General features: G+C 45.6%; 1 protein-coding gene across 3 annotated transcripts in view; it reads right to left on the reverse strand.

Annotated features, from left to right (window-relative positions):
* Nucleotides 1–22,242, reverse strand: part of ACO1 (aconitase 1) — a 62,940-nt gene extending 40,698 nt beyond the window's left edge. Inside the window, exon 1 of one of the 3 annotated variants that reach the window (XM_024995652.2) lies at nt 22,167–22,242. Coding sequence is in view for 1 of the 3 variants with exons in the window: in XM_005209852.5 (XP_005209909.1) it covers nt 21,704–21,711 (8 nt within the window). In the remaining 2 variants the exon portion in view is untranslated. 3 annotated transcript variants of the gene reach the window in all.
* Between the last annotated feature and the right edge of the window lie 264 nt (nt 22,243–22,506).

Below are 22,506 nucleotides of genomic sequence, written 5' to 3' on the forward strand. Positions count from 1 at the left end.
CAGGACCCAATAATCTCCCAGGTGTCTCTAGAAGGTGCCCAGTCTGAGAATCACTGCTGGACGGTGTGGAGGGTCAGGTGAGGAACGCCCACTTAGTTCAGAAGGCGGTGAGGTACCATGGACGGGAGATGTGTAAGATGGTGAGGGAATGAAACCAAAACACCACCCCAGTTCAGGAAGGGGCCCTGAACAAGGGAAGCAGGCAGCGCCCGGCCAGGCAGCTCAGGCATTGCTTGCCCAGCCAAGGGAGCAGCACCCACTTGGCTCCAGCCACAGGCTGCATGCAGGAATGCCAGCCCAGTGTGGACGGTGTTCAAGCGAGGCTGGCAATCTGGATTTCCACCCAAACTCTCTTGATTTACAAATGTTGGTAACTAAATTTTCCTAAACGACTGAGTGGGCCTGCACCATAATGACCAAACCAAACACGCTCATGGGCGAGCCCTGCCCTGCGTTCTCACTCAGCCTGGCAGATGTTCTGGAGGAATGGTAAGAAACTAAAGAGAAAACTTGGGCCAGGAAACTCTGGAAGTGGTGGGGACCTTTTGCTGAACCAGGCATGGTGGGCAGGTCATACCTTCAAAAATTCTTAAGTAACATTGAATCATTCCTGTTTCTCTGTCAAGCCCTAAAGGGGGTCAGTTTGCCAAAATGTGATGGGCAAACCAGTTGCTAAATTGTACCCATATTTGCCATGATGCGGTGAGGACTCAACATGTCAGTTCGCTTCCCTGAAGCCTACAAATGTGGGCTTCCCAGGTGGCGCTAGCCGTAAAGAACTTACTTGCCAATGCACAAGGCATGAGACGCAAGTTTGATCCCTGGATCAGGAAGATGCCCTGGAGGAGGGCATGGCAACGCACTCCAGTATTCTTGCTTGGAGAATCTCATGGACAGAGGAGCCTGGCAGGCTACAGTCCATGGGGTTGCAAGGAATCAGACATGACCGAAGTGACTCAACACAGCTTACAGATGCCCCCAGCAGAGCTCTGGAAGTCTTACATGATTCTTGCCGTTCCTACCATCCTACAATGCCAGCTGGTATTTCAGGATGCATATATGTCTCCCTGGTGGCTCAGATGGTAAAGAATCTGCCCACAGTGCGGGAGACCTGGGTTTGATCCCTGGGTTGGGAAGATCCCTTGGAGAAGGAAATGGAAACCCACTACAGTATTCTTGCCAGGATAATCCCGTGAACAGAGGAGCCTGGTGGGCCACAGTCCATGGGGTTGCAAAGAGTCAGACATGACTGAGCGGCTTTCACTCATTCAGTCGCATGTGGTGACCAGTGTGGCTCTTATAGAAAATATGTTGTGTAACGCACTCTCCATCTGCCTCCTTTTTTCTTAAAAACTACATAATTATCTAGTTTCAGTACATAAATGAAGGAAATCTTGCTTGCAGAAGTTAGGAGACAGACGAACCAATTACTAATTACTAAGTATCAGGATGTACCATTGACTTCATACCATCTTCTATAACCCTGGCCACAACTCTGTAAATTTCAGCCTATCATTACTCTCATTTTACAGCAGAGAATAGTGCAGCTCTGAGACATGGATAGCTCGCCGCAGGGCAAACATCCAGTTAGAGGCAGAGCTAGGCTTTGATCTCTGGCTTTCTCTACCAGCTCCTTGGGGCCACCTCTCTAGGTGTGGCAACTCCTCATCTGAAGGAGGTGCTGGCTGGAGGCCACCAAGCAATCCCTAGTGTTGATAAAAAGCCAAGAGACTTGCGGGCCTGCAAAATTCTCCTATAAGCCTCAGTTTTGAATACTTGAGTTGCCTTTCCTTCTTTCTAGGGCTCAGCCAGCACAGTGGCCTGGGCTGGGCATTGACTGCCACATGTCCCTTGCCACTCTGAGCCCCAGGTCAGTGGAAAGGAAGAGCAGCTGTGTTTTTGCAACCCCAAACTGGTTTTGCTTGGAAGTTGGGCAATGTCTACTCCCCGCCCCCCTCCCCCAACCCCTGCTTTAAACCTGGAGGGTTCTGGAAATCAGAGCCACTCCAAGTTTCACTCACTTTATCATTTGTATTTCATATGACATTATAGGAGTTCCCAGTGCTTCAGGAACCCCAAGAGGGAGCCAAAGTGACCACAGTCCAAGCAGGGTGTGAGGAGAAGGATCTCTGCCTTGGGGACAAGCCAGACCAGAGTAGAATCTAGGTATCAGGGATATATGTAGGTCTGCCTGACCCTCTCCAGAACCCTCAAACCCCATCCCCAAGCCTCGAGTATTATTACTGCAGGATCTTCAGGCCCTAAATTATCCCGAGATCTGTGATTTTGCTAGAAACCCCACCAAATGGCCAGGGAATCCTGTCTACTTCCACATTCAGAGAAACCACAGACCCCATGGTTTCAATTCCTTTCCTATCTGCTCTGCATTGTTCCCTTTCTTCTGTTTTATCTAACCCCCATTCAATACTAATAAAAGAGAGGAATGAACAAACAGGATTGTTTTGGAGAGAGTGGAGTGTTATCCTAGGTTTCTTCTTTTATGGAAAGAGGAAAGGTTACTGTATACATGGAAATATGTTCGGGTTGCTGCCTCTTCTGTTCCACAGAATAAGGTGGTACTGCATGGAGGCAAAGGATAAAAAGAGGAAAAGAAAAGCAGAAAAGAGATTTTTTTAAAAAAGAAAGGAAAGCAGGGGAAATGTTATATTTAAGCAGCGAGTGTGCAGCTCATTCAGCACTTGTCCTTCCTGAATACTTGTGTTGAGGCCAGAACTGCTGACCTTTGCCTCTGAATCAAGTGGGACCCAGGGACAGTTCTTGAACAAAAGGAATCCAAGAAGAGACCTTTGTACTATCCCTGAAACCCTTTACTACATCTGTGCAGATTTTGAAAGAAAAGATAATTGTTCGGTAGAGAAATGGGTGTTTCTCAAAGCTAACCCATCCTGAAATACCAGCTGGGTCACTTGGCATGATCCTTACAGGTACATTCTGTGCACGGAGGAGTGGGAGTGGGGTAGGGAGTGCTGGACACCAGAATTTTAAAGTAAATCACTAAAAATACTAAACAGTAGGCATGGGTGGGCAGATCTGAGACATTTACCAAGTGAACTGTGCTCCTTGTAAAAAGCTCAGTGCAGGGATCCTTTCCAGCTGCAGACACTGTTGCTGCCAACTGATCTTTGGCCTTAGTTTAGGACATGGGCGGGAGACTTGGAGAGGCACCTTCACTCTGTGCACTTGCCACATGGCATTAACCCATCGCCACGCCCTGTGTGCTTGTGCTCCGGCGCTCAGTCACGTCCGACCCTTTTGCAATCCCATAGACTGTAGCCCACCAGGCTCCTCTGTCCATGGGAATTCTCCAGGCAAGAATAGTGGAGTGGGTTGCCATGCCCTCCTCCAGGGGATCTTCCCAACCCAGGGACTGAACCCAGGTCTCCTGCATGGCAGGCAGATTCTTTTACCATCTGAGCCATCAGGGAAACCCACCACTCCCTAGGTGAGTATAGTAGATGCTGAGGATGTAATGAGATAAATCAGGGAATGTTGAGCCTTCCTTGAAAGAACCTTAGATATCACTAACATTCCCCCAATGAGGAAATAGAGGCCCTAAAAAGAAGGTGATAGCCTGGGGGTCACAGGATTGTAAGTGGCAGAACGAGGAAGAAAATATATCTGATTTTCCTTCCAATTAAAAGTACATTTCCTTGGCAGGGGGTGGAAAAAAAACTTAAAATCCTCCATAAATAGAGTTTAAAAAGTACTACTTAGACATATTACAGTCTTCTGGCACTTTCATGAGTTAGCTTTATAATCATTCACTGAACCTTCTATGATTCAAAATTCCAGAGAACTGACTGACAGCTAAACTTTGGGAAAACAACTTGTGGTTAAGTTTTTAACCATCTGGATGTTCTGGATGACTAGTTTATTCCAAGAGAGGCAGACGAGTAAGGGCAAATCAATCCTATAGATGTAAATATCAGACTCACATACTATTGTGTAAGTAAATAAATAAAAAAAAGAAAGATATAAAGTTAAGGTATACAGATAGTTAACAGGCACATGAAAAGATGTTCAACAGGGCTTCTCATCAGAAAAACGCAACCCAAGACCACAACGTCAGTGGCTTTGCAAATCAAAACCAGTCTCACACTGATAAAAGTGGATATCATGAAAAGAAGACATACAGATGGCTAACAAACACATGAAAAGATGCGCAACATCACTCATTATCAGAGAAATGCAAATCAAAACCACAATGACGTATCATCTCACGCCGGTCAGAAAGGCTGCTATCCAAAAGTCTACAAGCAATAAATGCTGGAGAGGGTGTGGAGAAAAGGGAACCCTCTTACAGTGTTGGTGGGAATGCAAACTAGTACAGCCACTGTGGAGAACAGTGTGGAAATTCCTTAAAAAACTGGAAATAGAACTGCCTTATGACCCAGCAATCCCACTGCTGGGCATACACACTGAGGAAACCAGAATTGAAAGAGACACGTGTACCCCAGTGTTCATCGCAGCACTGTTTATAATAGTCAGGGCGTGGAAGCAACCTAGATGTCCATCAGCAGACGAATGGATGAGAAAGCGGTGGTACATACACACAATGGAGTATTACTCAGCCATTAAAAAGAACACATTTGAGTCAGTTCTAATGAGGTGGATGAAACTGGAGCCTATTATACAGAGTGAAGTAAGCCAGAAAGAAAAATACCAATATAGTATACTAAAGCATACATATGGAATTTAGAAAGATGGTAATGACAACCCTGTATGCGAGACAGCAAGAGACACAGATGTAAAGAACAGTCTTTTGGACTCTGTGAGAGAGGGAGGGTGGGATGATTTGAGAGAATAGCATTGAAACATGTATATTACCATATGTGAAACAGATCGCCAGTCCAGGTCCGGTACATGAGACAGGGTGCTCAGGGCTGGTGCACTGGGATGACCCTGAGGGATGGGATAGGGAGGGAGGTGGGAGTGGGGTTCAGGATGGGGGACACATGTACATCCGTGGCTGATTCATGTCAATGTATGGCAAAAACCACCACAATATTGTAAAGTAATTAGCCTCCAATTAAAATAAATTAAAATTAAAAAAATACATATAGCATTAAAAAAAAAGACACAATCTCATAATCTTTCAAGACAGGTGAATTAATAATATAACTATTTTTCATGAGAAAAAAGAAAAAAGACCACAAATAACAAGTGGTGGCCAGGATGTGGGGAAAAGGGAACCGTCACATGCTGTTGGTAGGAATGTCGATGGATACAGCCACTGTGGAAAGCAGTATGGAGGCTCTCAAAAAAAACGAAAACCAGAACTACAATACGATCCAGCAACTCCACTGCTGGGTATATACCCAAAGGAAACGCAAACACTAATTTGAAAAGATACATGCACCCCAACGTTCAAAGCAGCACTCTTTACAATAACTAAGATTTGGGAGCAACCTAAGTATCCGTCAACAGATGAATGGATAAAGAAAGAAGATGTGAGACATATATACACACATATATAATATATATGTGTAATGGAATACTACTCAACATGAAAAAGAATGAAATTTTGCCATTTGTGCAAACTAGACTTGATGGAAATAAGTCAGACAAATACTATATATTATCACTTACACGTGGAATCGAAAGAATAAAACAAACGAACGTAACAAAACAGAAATAGCACAAAACAGACACAGAGATCAGCAGGGAGGAACAGAGGGCTCAGAAATAAACTCACACGCTGATGGTCAGTTAAGGAGGCAAGAATATACAATGCAGAAAAGACACTCTCTTCAGTAAGTGGTTCTGGGAAAAGTGGATGGCTACGTGGAAAAGAGTTAACATTAGGACATTTTCTAATACTATACACAAAATAAACTCAAAGTAGATTAGAAGCCTAAACGTAAGACCAGAAACCATAAAACTCCTTGAAGAAAACATCGGTGGAACACTCTCTGACTTAAGCCACAGCAATATATTTTTGGACCTGCTCCTAAAGCAAAGGAAACAAAAGCAAAAATAAAAATAAATCACAGGATGTAATTAAATATATAGCTTTTGCACAGCAAAGGAAACCACTGGCAAAATGAAGACAACCTATGGAATGATAGAAAATATTTGCAAATAATATGACCAATAAAGGGTTAGTTAAAATTCAAAATACATAAACAGCTCATACAATTCAATATCAAAAAAACCAAAAAACAAAAAAACCCCACCCAAACAACTCAATTAAAAAATAAGACCTAGAATAACCTATGTGAAATCTTAAAAATTAAACAAATTAGTGAATATTTAAAAAAAACCAAACTCACAGACATAAACAAGCCAGTGGTTAACAGTGGGGAAGAGAGACGGTGAGGAGAGCGAGACGGGGGAGAGGACTTTGAGGAATAAACTACTATGTATAAGATACGCTACAAAGTGGGGAAGAGAGACGGTGAGGAGAGCGAGACGGGGGAGAGGACTTTGAGGTATAAACTGCTATGTATAAGATACGCTACAAAGATGTACTGTACAGCACAGGGACTATAGTCAGCATTTTATAATAACCATAAGGGGAGTATAACCTTTAGAAATTGTGAATCACTATGTTATACACCTGAAACTTAGAAAAAGATCAGAAAAATATTGGTACAGTAAAATAAAATTTTAAAAACAGATATTCATTGTGGAAAGATTAGAATATGCAAGTGAACAAAAAGAAGAAAATAAGTCATCTGTAACACCATGGTGTGGAGTTTCATTTACCATGAATTTTAAATGTATTTGGATTTAAAAAAAAGTGGATTAGACCTCACATTGTTTTGTAAACTGCTTTCCCCCTACTTATCAGTAGACCACAAACATCTTCATGGGGCCATCACGTGATTTTTTTTTATATGGTATTTTATATCACTTTTAACTACACCATAAAAATCTCTCCTTCAGACATATAATAATTTATTTAAATTTCTTATTGTTAAAATATGTAGGTGGTGTCCAAGCATTAACGTTCAAACATTGCTTGCAATCTTTGTATACACTTCTTTAGATAGGTCCTTAATCCAGTTCCTCAAAATAAACCCTGAGCTTTCAGTTCCTAGAAGTAGGACATCTGGGTGGAAGGATCCGATCGCTCCATTTGGATGCACATCACCAGGCCGCCAGGGAAAGGCTGTACCAATTTTATGACCCTTCTCTGAAGCAGAGAGTAAAAACAGAAGTGCCTAAACCAGGGAACATAATTTGTCTTTATCTTTTCCAAATTGAGAGATTAAAAAGTTAATCTTAGGCATTTGTCTAATGGCTAGTAAAGGTGAGTACTTTTCCATCCTTCTGTTAGACATCTGAATTTCTTCTGTTAGCTCCCTGTCTGCCAGAAAGGTCAAACTGAGTGACGCTGAGATGGCTTCTGGTGACCAAATGTTCTCATATCCGAAGGGATGTTGCTGAGTTATTCCTGTGGATGAGACTCAGCTCTGTAATTCGGGAGAGGCAAGGACTGCCCTTGGCCTCTACCTGATCTTGAGACCTGCAGTCTACAAGATTCCCCTTTACAAGAAGGGAGCCCTGACAATCTGATGCACAACTTGACCCCATGCTCACGTGCACTGTGAACCTTGCTGTTTAGAGCCGCGCAAGTGACCAATTCCTGACATCATGGGCAAAATCTTTACTGGGATCAGTGAACTCTCTACCTGTAACCCAGACCATTTCCAAGCCCAGGCAGCAGTCTTGCTAATGGCTTTTGTGAGGGAGACTGAGTAGCTTATAACTACTCAGGTTATAACTACGAGGTTCTTTAGTTTCTCGTCACTTTCTGCCATAAAGGTGGTGTTATCTGCATATCTGAGGTTATTGATATTTCTCCCAGTAATCTTGATTCCAGCTTGAGCTTCATCCAGCCTGGAATTTCTCAAATATACTCTGCAAAGAAGTTAAATAAGTAGGGTGAAAATATACAGCCTTGACGTACTCCTTTCCCATTTTTTTTTTTTTTTTCCTTTCCCATTTTGAACCAGTTCATTGTTCCATGTCCCATTCTAACTGTTGCTTCCTGACTTGCATGCAGGTTTTGCAGGAAACAGGTAAGGTGGTCTGGTATTCCCACCTCTTTAAGAATTTTCCACAGTTTGTTGTGATCCACACAGTCAAAGGCTTTAGCATTGTCAATGAAGCAGATGTTTTTCTGGAATTCCCTTGCTTTTTCTATGATCCAATGGATGTTGGCAATTTGATCTCTGGTTTCTCTGCCTTTTCTAAATTCAGTTGTACAAACTAAGTTCTTGGTTCACATACTACTGAAGTCTTGGAGGATTTAAGCATTACCTGCTAGCACGTGAAATGAGTGCAACTGTGCAGTACTTTGAACATTCTTTGGCATTCTTTGCCCTTTTTCGGGATTGGAATGAAAACTGACCTTTTCCAGTCCTGTGGCCACTGCTGAGTTTTCCAAATTTGCTGGCATATTGAATGCAGCACTTTCACAGCCTCATCTTTCAGGATTTGAAGTAGCTCAACTGGAATTTCATCACTTCCACTAGCTTTATTTGTAATGATGCTTCCTAAGGCCCACTTGACTTCACATTCCAGGATGTCTGGCTCTAGGTGAGTGATCTCACCATTGTGGTTATCTGCGTCATTAAGACTTGTTTTGTACAATTCTTCTGTGTATTCTTGATACCTCTTCATCTCTTCTACTTCTGTTGGGTCCATACCGTTTCTGCCCTTTATTGAAGGACAGAAGACTGCCTGGCACCACACACCAGCTGATAGTGATGGTATCTGTTTGGCACAGTCAGCTTTGTAGAGATGTTTGCAATAGGTGAATGATTTTAGCTAAATGCCAATGATTGGATAAAGTAAGATTCACCTTTTCAGGTCTCTTTCCAGGCTTTGGAGTATATAATTCTAATTACATTTAGCTGCTTCTGCTGTCAGAGTTGAATCCTCTTAGCTTATTTTGTAATAGAGAGAGAAGCATGGATGTGAACAAATCCTATGACCAACCACAGGATTCCCAGGCACCAGCAGGAAGGAGCAGAGGAAAACTGTAACCCAGGCAGCAGAACTCCTGTCAGTAGTGGGGTGGGGTATCTCTTGTGCCATCCAAACACTTCATTTAGGAAGAGAAGGGAAGTTGGGGACAGACAGGTATACACTGTGTATTTAAAATGGATAACCAACAAGGACCTACTATACAGCACAGGGAACTCTGCTCAATGTTATGTGGCAGTCTGGATGGGAGGGGAGTTGCGGGAAGAATGGATACATGTATATGTATGGTTGAGTCCCTTTGCTGTTCACCCGAAGCTACCACAACACTGTTAATAGGCTGTACCCCAGTACAAAATTAAAAATTAAAAAAAAAAAAAAAAAAAAACTATAGGTGGGGAGAAAGGGTTGGGGGTGGGGTGGAGACTGTGCATATAAGTTCCCTGGAAAGTTGGTATAGTTTGAAAGGCTTTCAGGTGATTCACTGAGAACCTCTGTGCTATGGTCTAAAGTACAGACAACACGCCCTCTGAATTATTTATTGAGCACATCCAAGACACACAGAGTGGATTTTTAAAATCTGTGCAAACATCAGAAAAAGGTTTATTCTGTAGTTCATATGGTTTATTCACCTTGCTTCTCACACTTTCCTAAATATACCCTTCCTGATTTTTCCTAGCTTCCAATCCAAAGTAACATAACATCACTGCATCTCTTAGAGTTTACTTCAGTTCACTCTCAAGATTAGCTGTGCTTCATTTTCTTCTGTTTAAAGAGAAATTAATTGCTCCCGCTCCCAAACTGACTGCTGTGTATCTAAACATCATGCTACTTATAAACAGCTTTTTGTCAAAAGTGAGATTCCAAGGATGTCTATGTAAATATAAACAAGATTGAGGTCAGAAGCATTCAGGCCAGCAAACCACCATGGCTAGTCGACTTGGTTCTTTTACAAACGAGAGAGCTAGAAATGTTAGTTTTTTTTGCTTTATTTGATGCAGATGCATCTGGGAAGCTGGAAGAGCTAAACATCTCTGAATATTCCCAGCATGTGTGTGTTAGTCACTCAGTTGTGTCCGACTCTTAGCGACCCCGTGAACAGTAGCCAGCTAGGCTCCTCTGTCCATGGAATTCTCTAGGCAAGACTACTGGAGTGGGTTGCCATTCCCTTCTCCATGGGATCTTCTTAACCCAAGGACTGAACCCAGGTCTCCTGTATTGCAGGCAGATTCTTCACTGTCTGAGCCACCAAGGAAGCCCAATTTTCAGAGACCAAATCACTTTTTTGATCTTCCTAGCTGTTCATAAAAGTACTGGGGGAAAAAAACACGAAAAATAATACAAAAATCTCTTAAATGTGATACTTGCAACCAAAAGAATTTTAAAGGAGAAGTCATAAGTGCAATTATCTATTTTGGGAGAGAATGGAAAAAAAAAAAAGGTAGTGCTGTTGTATGAAAAATGGGGCAAGAAAGGATGGTCATGTCCTAGGTCTCAAGTGGCCAAGTGAGGGCCCTTGGCGTTATGCAGGAAAGAATTCAAGGTGAGCCACAGTAAAGTGAAAATGGGTTTATTTAGAGAGACACAGTGTGGGCAGTCTCAGAAGGTGAGAGGTGGCCCTAGGGCATGGGGTCCTCTTGGAAAGTTAGACCAGACCCCGGGTGTAGGGGTGGTTAGTTTCTATGGGCTGGGGAATTTCACTGGATACTGGATGAGGAGGAGGAATATTCTATCTTGGTGAGGGGGTGGGGATTTCCAGGAATTGGGGCAATTCCCGCTTTTTGACTTTTTATGGTTGGCCCTATAACTCTCATGGCACCTGTGAGACATTTAGCCTATGCTAATGTATTACAGGGCTTCCCTGGTGGCTCAGATGGTAAAGAATCTGCCTGCAATGCAGGAGACCTGCATTCAATTCCTGGGTCAGGAAGACTCCTGGTGAAGGGAATGGCAACCCACTCCGGTATTCTTACTGGCAAATTCCATGGACAGAGGAGCCTGGCGGGCTACAGTCCATGGGATCTCAAAGAGTCAGACACGACAGCATTAACATGTTACAGTGAGCATACAATGAGGCTCCAGGTCTGTGGGAAATAGAATCTCCTGCCATCTTGAACCTAGTGGTTTCTACCCAGCTCTGTCATATCCTCAGGATGTTATTCTTTCAGAGGTTGCACCCTGTCCTCTTCCCTCCTGTCTCAGTGCAGAAGGAGGATCTTGGAGAAGGAATGGCTTTATAACAATATTAGCAAATCCATCAGCACATTTTTCTTGGGCACTAATTAATGCAAGGTGCACTTTACAAAAATTAATGAGACTCTGCCTTCAGAAAGCTTTGCAGTCACACAATAACTTGTCACTCTGGGTTACAATTCTAGCTTATCACAAATTAACTTATCACAACTTAACTTATTATAATTTTAACTAACTCTTTTGTCTTATCCTGGACCACTGGCCAGAGCGCTCCAAATATATTCCTAGTTTTTTAAAGAGCTGTAACAGTTTTTGAAGGATTTAGTTTCATTCAATGGAGAAGAAAATGGCAACCCACTCCAGTACTCTTGCCTGGAGAATCCCAGGAACAGAGGAGCCTGGTGGGCTGCCGTCTATGGGGTTGCACAGAGTCGGACATGACTGATGCAACTTAGCAGCAGCAGCAGTTTCATTCGAAATAAGCCACAGAACCTTTCTGGGCCTCAGTTTCCCAGTCTGTAACACAGGGTTACTTGATGATCTAAAAAGTCCCTTCTGAGTGAAAAAAATTCTGTAATTCATTCATCTATTTGTTCAATATACCTTTACATTAACCATGTAATATGTTTTAGGCACTCAGGAACAAAATTGACAAAGCTCCCTCATGGTGCTTCATTTCAGTAGGGGGAGACTAAACAAATAAATACAGAAACAGAACGTCAGACTGTGACCAGTTCCATGGATAAAGCAGGACACGGCAGTAGGGCATGTTCTGTGAAGCGTTATCAGGAGATCAAAGAAGACCTCACTGACATGGAGCCACTTGAGAAAAACTGTGGAGGAAGTGAGGGGAATCTGGAGGAGGGGTCAGATCACGTGTGAAGGCCCTGACGTGGGGTCTGAGGGAAGGCAGAAGTGGGTGAGCGAGGGCAGAAAAGGGGAAGACTGAGGTGGGGTGTAGCAGAGCCTGTCACTGTAGGAACTTGGACTAAGGGACAACCACAAAGCACGCTCCTAACTTTACACGTGGTTTAAACTCTACATTTCCAACACCAGAATTTAGGTTTGGTAAGATATTAACTCAGAATATGAAAACATCTGATTGTCATTTAAGAAGTAGCTACTTCCTGAAATCTAACCTTTCCGTTCTCCAAACTTCATTAAGTCACATTGGAAGTTTTCAGGATGTATCATAGAAGTGATCATGACTCACTCAGCAGATGTGCACAGCCACAGCCAAAGGCAGTGGTCAGAATCTGTGTGGACCAGCACCCTGTGACCACGGCACTGTCTGATCAAGCCCCCCTAGCCTCTTTGAGGCTCAGTGCCCAAGAGGGCACAACATCATATGCAATTCCCAACACAGAAAGCTTGCCTGACACATCTTTTAAGCTCATTTTAAATTAACTACAGTAGCACAAACATAGTTATTTTTATTTTCTGGTATCACTATGAGCTAATATAGATAGGTTCACAAGAAAGTCTTGGTGAACTTCACATTTATTATTCTGGAGATGCACTGAGAAAGGCAAGTCACTGTGGGGTCATGGAACATTTGTCCAGAGAATACAGAAAGAAGCAGGGCAGAGAGGGTCTTCCTTGGTGGTCCAATGGCTGACTCTGTGCCCCCAGTGCAGGGGGCTCCGGTTCGACCCCTGGTCAGGGGACTAGATTACAGGTTGCAACTAAGACCTGGTTCAGCCAAATAAATAAATAAATAACTTTTCAAAAAGGAAGCAGCAGCAGCAGCAAGGGCAGGACCCATCAGAACCAGGCATCCTAACTAGCCCACTCTGGACCTCATCCTCTTCTCTTTGAGGCCAGTCCTCTTTAAGGCTGCCCTTCTTAAACTGCGGTTCCCTCCCCTGCAGCAACCCACCATCACCAGTACGGTTTCCAAAACGAGACCTGCAGAGACCCCAGCCAAGCCCTGATGTATCTGAGTCCCAAGGGCAAGGGAAGCGACGTGAATCCCTCGAGCTCCTACCTCATTTAGTAGTTCCTTGGTAATGAACTTCCCTAACTCAAATTTTAGAAATTAGAAAGAGTGTCACCACAAAAGGTGGTGGCAAGTGTCAGGCTGCCAGAGGTCACTCTGGGCAGCATTTCTCTCCATGAATTCACTGAGGTTCTGAGGTGATCTGCCCCCACCCACTTCAGCACTGCTGGGATCCAACAGTGATGACTCATGCTGGTCAAGTTCGCAGAAGTTTGAGCTATAAACCCACATTTCTTGGTTTTCCAGAAGAAAGGCAGCTGCAGGGAGGACCTGATGCTACTGTTTTCTTTCCCCACAGTCAGGTGGTTAGGAGCGGGAAAGCAGCTGCCAGATCGCAGGCGTGCTGAAAGGGAACTCAAAGTCAAGTGCATCCGCCCTTAAGCCCAGCTCTTGAGCAATAATGCTCTAATCCCATCTCAGTGGCCCACAGGGCCACGTAGCATCCACATGCAATGGCCACTTCACTGAGTCAAAGATGGGACAAGTATTAGAGCAGCATTTGACAACGATGCACCTGGTTTCTGAGCTGCTGGTTTGTCCAAGAAAAGGCACTATTGCAGATTCAGTTTTACATTCGACCCTGAAAGACACTGATTTGACATTGATGGGATAAAGACATAAGCGCTCCCCCCGCTTCCCCGCCATCTTCAGTTACACATAGACTGGTCAGGAGGCTATGACACGATCAAGCAGTCCATCCTGCAGCAGTGGTGGATGCAGGCCGATAAAGGGAATTCTACGGGGGATTCCCTGGCGGTTCAGTGGTTAGGGCTCCACACTTCCACTATAGTGGGCATGGGTTCAATCCTTGGTCAGGGAACTAAGATCCCACATGTCTCACGATGCTGCCAAAAACAAACAAACAAAAGAAGCATCTAAGGAGAGCACCTGATCCAGTATGGGACGGGGTCAGGAAGGCCTCTGGGGACAGGTGACACCATGCAGGAGACTTGGAGAACTACACTGAGGGAGGGAGTCAGGGAAAAAATGTTCTGGGCAGAGAAGACAGCACATGTGAAGGTATGGAAGTGAGACCCTATGGATGTCACAGAGCTGTTCCACGAGTCTGAAGGAAATGTTCATGATGGCGGGGCTCAGAGGAGAGGGGAGGGGTGGGGCCCGTATCACGAGGGACCTCGAAGAAAGGCACAGAAAAACTTGAAGGCAGGCACGTTAAAAGAGTCTTAGCTGAAATCTTCAAGACCTGATTGGATATTATACATTACTCTGGTAGAGGTGGCTTCCCAGGTGGCGCTCATGATAAAGAACCCACCTTCCAATGCAGGAGACATAAAGAGATGCGGGTTGGATCCCTGGGTAGGGGAGATCCCCTGGAGGAGGGTATGGCAACCCACTCCAGTATTCTCGCCTGGAAAACCCCATGGACAGAGGAGCCCGGTGGGCTACAGTCCATAGGTTGCAGAGTAGGACACGACTGAAGCGACTTAGCACGCACACACGCTGGGTGAGGTAGGAGCTGACTTGGGGGAAGGATGCTAGATTGGCATCAGGGAGGCAGGTTATGGTGCTGTTGCAGTCATCAAGTCAGAAGTGGAGGGCAGGGCAACAGATCCCAGGGACAGCTAAGAAAGGAGAACGGGCTGAGGGTAGGGGAGGAAGAGAGAGATCTAGCATGGCTCCGTGTGCCCCATCTGGGCAAACTGGCAGAGCTAATGACCGTGATACACCTGGGTACTGGTTTCAGACGGTGAGTTTGCCTTGAAGAGGAACGGCAGGCAGCAGCATAATGGGCCTGGAGCTCAGGAGGTCTGGGCTAAGAGAAGTGTGGACAGGCACCCTGCTCTGAGTGCTACATCACTCTATAGCACTGCAGCCAGCTGACGTGAGCCGAGCCCCGGTGGAGTGCCCGACACTTTATCCACAGCGTCTAATATAGTCCCTCAACAACTGTGACGTAGGGATCACCACCCAACTGTACAGATGAGAAGACTGAGGATCACAGACGATAAGTATTGATAACTTGTCAACACCCCATGGCTGGAAGGTGGCAAGTTTGTGTTTTGTTTTAGTTGCTCAGTTGTGTCTGACTCTGCAACCCCAGAGTCTATAGCCTGCCAGGTGCCTCTGTCCATGGGATTTTCCAGGCAAGAATACTGGAGTGGGTTGCCCTTCCCTTCTCCAGAGGATCTTCCCAACCCAGGGATCAAACTCGTGTCCCCTGCATTGGCAGGCAGGCTCTTTACCACTGAGCCACCAATGGCCAACTCCCTTGCCCTACGCATTTCCAAACAAGCAGAGAATCTTATAGTTATTCCTCATCCAAAAACCTACATTACCAAATAGATTAAAAAAGTTAAATCTCACTTTAAAACAATCTTCCAACTCTAAAGTACATATGTGAGGACTAGATAATTTGGATATTTTGAGGTAGTCGTGTCTGACTTTGTGACCCCATGGACTGTAGCCCACCAGGCTCCTCTGTCCATGGGATTCTCCAAGCAAGAATACTGGAGTGGGTTGCCATTCCCTTCTCCAGGGCATCTTCCTGACTCAAGAATCAAACCATGGTCTCTTGCATCGCAGGCAGATTCCTTACCATCTGAGCTACAAGGGAAGCCAATAGAGTAGTGAGGACTAGATAGTTTTCCTCTAATTGCCCCTAAAATACTCTTGATTTCAGTATAAATTTGTATAGATGTACATTTCAGTATAGATGATTACATACAGTAATCATACCTATAGATTAAATTACATATAGTATATGTAATTTCAGTATACATGGGTTCTGAAGTATGGGTTGATGTCAAAAATCCATTATCAGGCATCACCAGCCTTAAAATGTAACTGATTCCTTATCTGAGCAGATAAGGTTTTATGAAACATAACAATTCTTATTGTTTTGGCTCTGCCACAAGGCTTGTGAGATCTTAATTCCCTGACCGGGGATAGGATCCGTGCTTCTTGCAGTGGAAGCTCAGAGTCCTAACCACTGGACTGCTGGGGAAGTCCCAGCATAACATAGCAAGTGCTGGTCTTGATGCCACCACTATTACAGAACTGTCCTGAGTATGTCCGTGTAGTTATCACATGTAACCAACTGTCCACAATGATTCGTTCACATCTCTTCACAACCCAAAGTTCAAACCTGGCAAGTCTGCAGGAGAACTCTTTCTTAGGCCGACACACCTCCTTCATAAGCCAAGCCACAATGTGTACTTTGCTTTGTAAGTCTACAGTCGTGATCATGAAAGGATGATGAGGTTCAAGAATAATGAAATGCTCCATCCGTGTCAGTTTGAGCAACAGCCCAGGCAATTCACACAGTTCAAAGTTGGGTTTCCCCAAAGTTTTGAAGTCACAAAAACAGAATGAGAGAGAACCCCACTAGCACTCATACAGAGCAGCCTTGCCAATTCATCAGAAAGCAGATCAACTTGTGCAACAAAGACTAAAGCCAAACCCAAGGCATTTGGAAAGTGATTGGTTCAGAGAGTGTGCTATCACTTTGGTAGTTTTATGCATCAGGGTATACACACTGACTTCAAGAATCTGGTCTGGCTCCCAAATCCATGTCATGTTTAGATAGTTTCCTGGCTTTGCACGTTCCCCATAGCCAATCCCAGAGAAGGGGGCGACAGAGGATGAGATGGTTGGATGGCACCACTGACTCAATGGACTTGAGTTTGAGCAAGCTCTGGGAGACAGCGAAGGACAGGGAAGCCAGGCATGCCGCAGTTCATGGGGTCAAAAAGAGTCAGACACGACTTAGCAACTAAACATCCTGACTTCAACAACCTGGTCTGGCTCCCCAGTACATGTCCTGTTTAGAGAGTTTGTCTTTGCATGTTCCCAATATTCAATCCCAAAGCCTTTGGTTTCTAATCTACTCTTAAAATCAGACTCTGCCACTTTCTGTCATAGACAAGATTAACTCTAGCTGTCTAAACCTCAGTTTACTTTTTGCAGATTTAAGGTAACATTACCTGACTGCACTGCTCTGCCCAGCTCACAAGGGCCACTGTGATTATTAAGGGAGGAACTAGATGAAAAGATGATGAATACTGGAAATGACTCTACACCCAGGAGCTACCAGTATTCATGACATTGATTGATATCAACTTAGTTCATGGGGCGTGTGGACCCTACATGTAGTCTATTTCTTTTACTGAAGATTTAAGCCTACATCTTACAACACGATAGATATTCTAAAAGAGAGTCACTCTTTCCTTTTGAGGAAAAAAAGCACTCCAGAATCAGAGAGGTCTTCCAGATACATGTGAAAAAATGACAACAGATCAGAAAGATAATTTCCTCAAAAAAAGCTGGCTTTTTTATGTCGGCTCAAATTGGAGATTCTTTTTGTTGCAGTTCTTTTAAAAATTATGCAGATAAATAATTTTATGCGCATAAAATTATTATGTGGATAAAACATAAAAATGTAGATAAAACCTTTGTGGTCCTAGACAATACGGGAAAAATTTCCCTAGAAATGATGCATTTCTCTTGTAATCAAAAATGTTCTCCAGTGAACTTGAGTTAAAGTAATTTAGCATCTATTTCTTGAGCATCTTCTTTGCACAAAGCATTGCTTCCCTGGTAGCTCAGTTGGTAAAGAATCCACCTGCAATGCAGGAGACCCCAGTTCTATTTCTGGGTCAGGAAGATCCCCCGGAGAAGGGATAGGCTACCCACTCCAGTATTCTTGCCTGGAGAATCCCCATAGACAAAGGAGCCTGGCAGGCTACAGTCCACGGGGTCACAAACAGTCAGACACGACCGAGCAACTAAGCAACTAAGCACAAGCAGCATAGGAGAAAGGGAGAAAGGAAAACCTTGCTTTAATTGAATATGACAAAGATGATGATCTGACTAAGGAGACTGAAATAAGCTTGCCGTTTGCAAAGGGTCATAAGAGAGGCCAGAGGAAAGAGACAGCTATGACTAGGGGAGTTGAGAAAGCCTTAAGAGAGCAGAACTGGGAGACAGGAAGAAGAAAGGCCAAGAGGCAAGCAAATGCAGAGGCAGAGAAGTGGGACCACATAGCAAGTGTGTGAAGTCCACTCCAGGGGTTCAGTCATGCTGACTGCAGGGCACAAGACTTTAAGATTTTGCTACAGCAGTCAGTACATGCTTGATACTAAAAAGACACAACAAAAATATTCCTTTCATTAGTTTATACAGTTGAACATAAAGATGCTAACTCTTAGAAGAGGGGAAAAGAGTGAGTTCCAGGAAAAGTCTAGGTGAAATAAGATTGGCCAAGTGCTAATGTTCATAACTGTTGAAGCTGGGGATTTATACTCTCCATTTCTTTGTATGTCTGAAGTTTTAGCCATTAAAAATGGCTAAAAAAAATTAATGAAGGCCAGTGAGTCTGGGAAGATGGTCAGCTGATGGCTTCTCGGGTGATGGTGCAAATCCAGTAAGAACTTTCTAACCTCTGGGTCACTTGGAAGGAGCGGGCAGGGCTGAGATTGGAGCTGATCTTACAGGGGGAAGTAGACACCGCACAATGTGACTGAGGGCTGTTTTTATTTCCCCCTGAGTCGCTTTCCACACACTTCTTTCTCCACTTCCCACTGGGAGGAAGGGAGTAGCAAGGGTCTGCTACTAGCCAGGTTGCATGGTCCATCTAAGAAAAACGAAGGCAATTATGTTGTCCTCCTTACATAAGTAACTGTAGGGGTTATTTCTGGTCATATCAAGTTTAATACTTGTTTAGTGGTTGCTAGCAACCATTAATCGGAGAAGGCAATGGCATCCCACTCCAGTGTTCTTGCCTGGAGAATCCCAGGGCCTGGGGAGCCTGGTGGGCTGCCGTCTATGGGGTTGCACAGAGTTGGACATGACTGAAGCGACTTAGCAGCAGCAGCAGCAGCAACTATTAATCGGAGAAGGCAATGGCAACCCACTCCAGTGTTCTTGCCTGGAGAATCCCAGGGACTGGGGAGCCTGGTTGGCTGCCGTCTATGGGGTCGCACAGAGTCGGACACAACTGAAGCAACTTAAGCAGCAGCAGCAGCAGCACCAACTATTAATAAGCAAAGTGAAGATAAATAAAAATCTACTGTACTCCACCACCAAGAGAAAGCCACTTGGCATGTGGGCATATCCTTTGCCCCAGTTGGTACATGGGCACATCAGAACGTACACGAACATGCTTTCTCTTCTCATAACTGTAGGATCAAGGAGAAACAGTCTTGGGTATTACATTTTTCAGTTTTGAAACTGTACTTCATGACATTTCATGAAATAGCATTTTACAACAGCAGTTTAAGGGGGGTATGATGATCCACTGAAGAACAGTCTGATCTGGTGGCTTCTAACCTTACATCAAACTATACTGTTCAAGAATGTTTTGATCTCAGAGGGCTCTCTCTTAGTATCATTTTGACTTTATATATACTAGTATCACAGATACTAGTTTGGAAATGTGATGTAATAAAGTAATTTGTTTTCTTGGGAGAGAGGGAGTAGTGGTAACATTCTTAGCAGAGAAATAATCCTATCTTCCTTGAAAAAGTGTATGTTGTTGGGATTTCAGTTTTTGTTTTCAGGTTGTAAAAGCAATACAGGAATGCTGCTAAACAGGCGGTCATATGGTATCACGAGTAACAAGGAGAAGGTTCCTGCCTTTTTTTCTGACTCCATTGCCCAGAACTGACTGTTAATGGTTTGGGATGTCTGTCTTCCAAACATTTATAAGGCCATGGTGTGTATATGTGTGTCCAGTTGCTAAGTCGTGTCTGATTCTTTGCAACCCCGTGGACTGTACCCTGCCAGGCTCCTCTGTCCGTGGGATTTTCCAGGCAAGAATACTGGCGTGGGTTGCCATTTCCTTCTCCAGGGGATCTTCCCGACCCAGCGATCGAACCCCATCTCCTATATTGGCAGGCAGATTCTTTACTGCTGAGCCACAACGGTGCTCTTATAAGGCTATATATGTACCTAATTTCTATCTGGAACTTGTGCTGACAGAGCAAGAAGCCAAGGAAGAAATCCAGTGAGGGGCCCCCACCTACCACACAGCAGCCTGCAGGACACTGGGGTCTGGCAGAGGCTGAGGAAGGGCCACCCACAGGGACAAACACCCCCCCCCCCGCCCCCGAAAGTGGAAAGGGAAAGAGCACCAAGACTGGGAAATCATTTTCCAATAAACGCAAGGTTGCACAACCACACACAGAAGCGATCATGGAGGAAAGGGAGGCAACAACATGCCTCCCTGTTCTCTTCGAAATCACTTCTGACCCACTTGGAAGCTCTTGAACAAACTCCTCCACACTTGGCACCGGCTCCCTATGGGCATGTCTCTGAACCCATGGGTCCTGTGTGCCATATCCCTGCTACAATCTGAAGGCATACACAGGCCACCTCTGCAGGCACAGAAATAACCCAAGGCATCTGAGAGCCTTGCCAGTTTTCAGGAGGTGTGCAGGGCTCATTATCTTTTACGTGGGGACACAGTACTTGGGTTTCCAGAGTGAGGTCAGCTTGGTTGCAGCTACCAGAGGTTAACCATCCTTCCTTGGGGTGATGCGTGTTCCCATTCAGAGGAAGGATCACAAACAAGAAGCGGGATCAATGACTTGAGCCCCTGACTCATTTCCTACTCCAGTGGTTCTCAACGTGTGGTGCAGGGGACTCTAGGGATTCGCACAGTCAAAACCACTTTCTTAATACCAAGATGCTATTTGATGCTTTTACCCACACACGTTCAGGAGTACACAGTGGAGTTTTCCAGAGGCGATATGACATGTGATACTGCAACAGACAGTGCAGAAGCAAGATATAAGAACCCTAGCTGCTACTTATTAAAACTGATATGAAAGAGATTTGCAAAAATATAATACAATGACATTCTTCTTCTATTTTGAAAGGTATGGTTATTTTCATAAACACATATCAACATATAATGCATGCATGTCTGTGTGCTCAGTCATAGCAGACGCTTTGCTACCCCCATGGACTGGAGCCCATCAGGCTCCTAAGTCCATGGGATTCTCCAGGCAAGGATACTGGAGTGGGTTGCCATTTTCATATCCAGGGGATATTCCCAACCCAGGGATTGAACCCACATCTCTTACGTCTCCTGCACTGGCAGGTGGATTCTTTACCACTATATTTAAATGAGATACTAAATATATTGAAAATTCTGTTTTAGTTATATATGATAAATATTGAGACACATAACCCACATAAAAGCTCCTTAATATACTAATTTTTAAGAGTGTATACGGGAGTTTGAGAACTGCTGAGAGGCTGTTTCCGACTCTCTGCCCCCATCCCCGCAACACACACACACACACACACACACACACACACACACTCACTCACTCACTCTCTCACTCCTCCCTGAGTCTGTGAATCTTTAGGATGGACTCTGTCCCCACTGCTGAGAGACTGTTTCCGACTCTCTGCCCCCATCCCCGCAACACACACAGACACACACATTCACTCCTCCCTGGGTCTGTGAATCTTTAGGATGGACTCTCCCCACCCCTTCCACCGAGGGTCTCTTTCCCCCCTCACTCCATTTCCTTACCATCTGGTGTGGACTCCCCGATCTGTCGGAACCCCAGTAGGAAATGTCCCTACCTCGCCATCCCCAGATCGACGAGAACTCCCCGGCGAGGGCCGCACACCCTCCTTGGGGGTAGGACTCCCCGATTCAGTGTGCCGGGACAAGTGGCAGCGTGGATTCTCCTGGCGGCCCCCTCAACCTCGCCGACTCCCGGGTGAGGCCCGCACAAGCTCGGCGCGGACTCTCCCGGCGGCCGGCACAGCCCGGGCGAAGGAGGCCGAGGAGAGCCATTTCCAGTCCCGCCCCCGTCCTCGGCGCGGCACCGGCTGGGAACAGGGCGGAGGGGTCAGTCCCCAGGAACTAGTCCCGATTCTCCCGGCTGCCTTCCCGCTCCCCCAGATCTCCCCTGGGCGGCCCGGCGCGCTGCAGCCCGGCTCGGGGAGGCGGCTCGGGGTTCCGCCGACCCGGATTCCCCTGCCAGGGCAGGGCGGCCGGCGCTCGGGCCCGGGGACCCGGGTTGGGCCGCGTCGTACTCACCGCGGAGTGCACGGAGGACTCCGACTGGCGCGGGGAACCAGGCTGGGGGCGCTCTCTGCGGCTGAGTCCAGCTGCTGGCGCCGCTCCGCCCCCTGTCGCCGCGGGGCCGCCAGCCGAGGGGCGGGGCCGGGCCGGGGCCTGAGGGAGGGGCGGGGGCGGGGCCGGGCCCGGGGCGGGGCCTGCAGGCGGGGCGGGGTCTGCGGGCGGGGAGACCTCGCTGGGAGGGAGCCGGGTAGCTGGGGGTCAGCGGCCGGAAGGCGCCTCGGGACGGGCTCCTCCCATGCTGGCCCAGGCCGGGGACACGCTCACTCTTGGGCGTGGAGTGTGACTTCCCAGCTCG

Source organism: Bos taurus, chromosome 8, assembly GCF_002263795.3.
Source record: "Bos taurus isolate L1 Dominette 01449 registration number 42190680 breed Hereford chromosome 8, ARS-UCD2.0, whole genome shotgun sequence".
Classification (NCBI taxonomy): Eukaryota; Metazoa; Chordata; class Mammalia; order Artiodactyla; family Bovidae; genus Bos; species Bos taurus.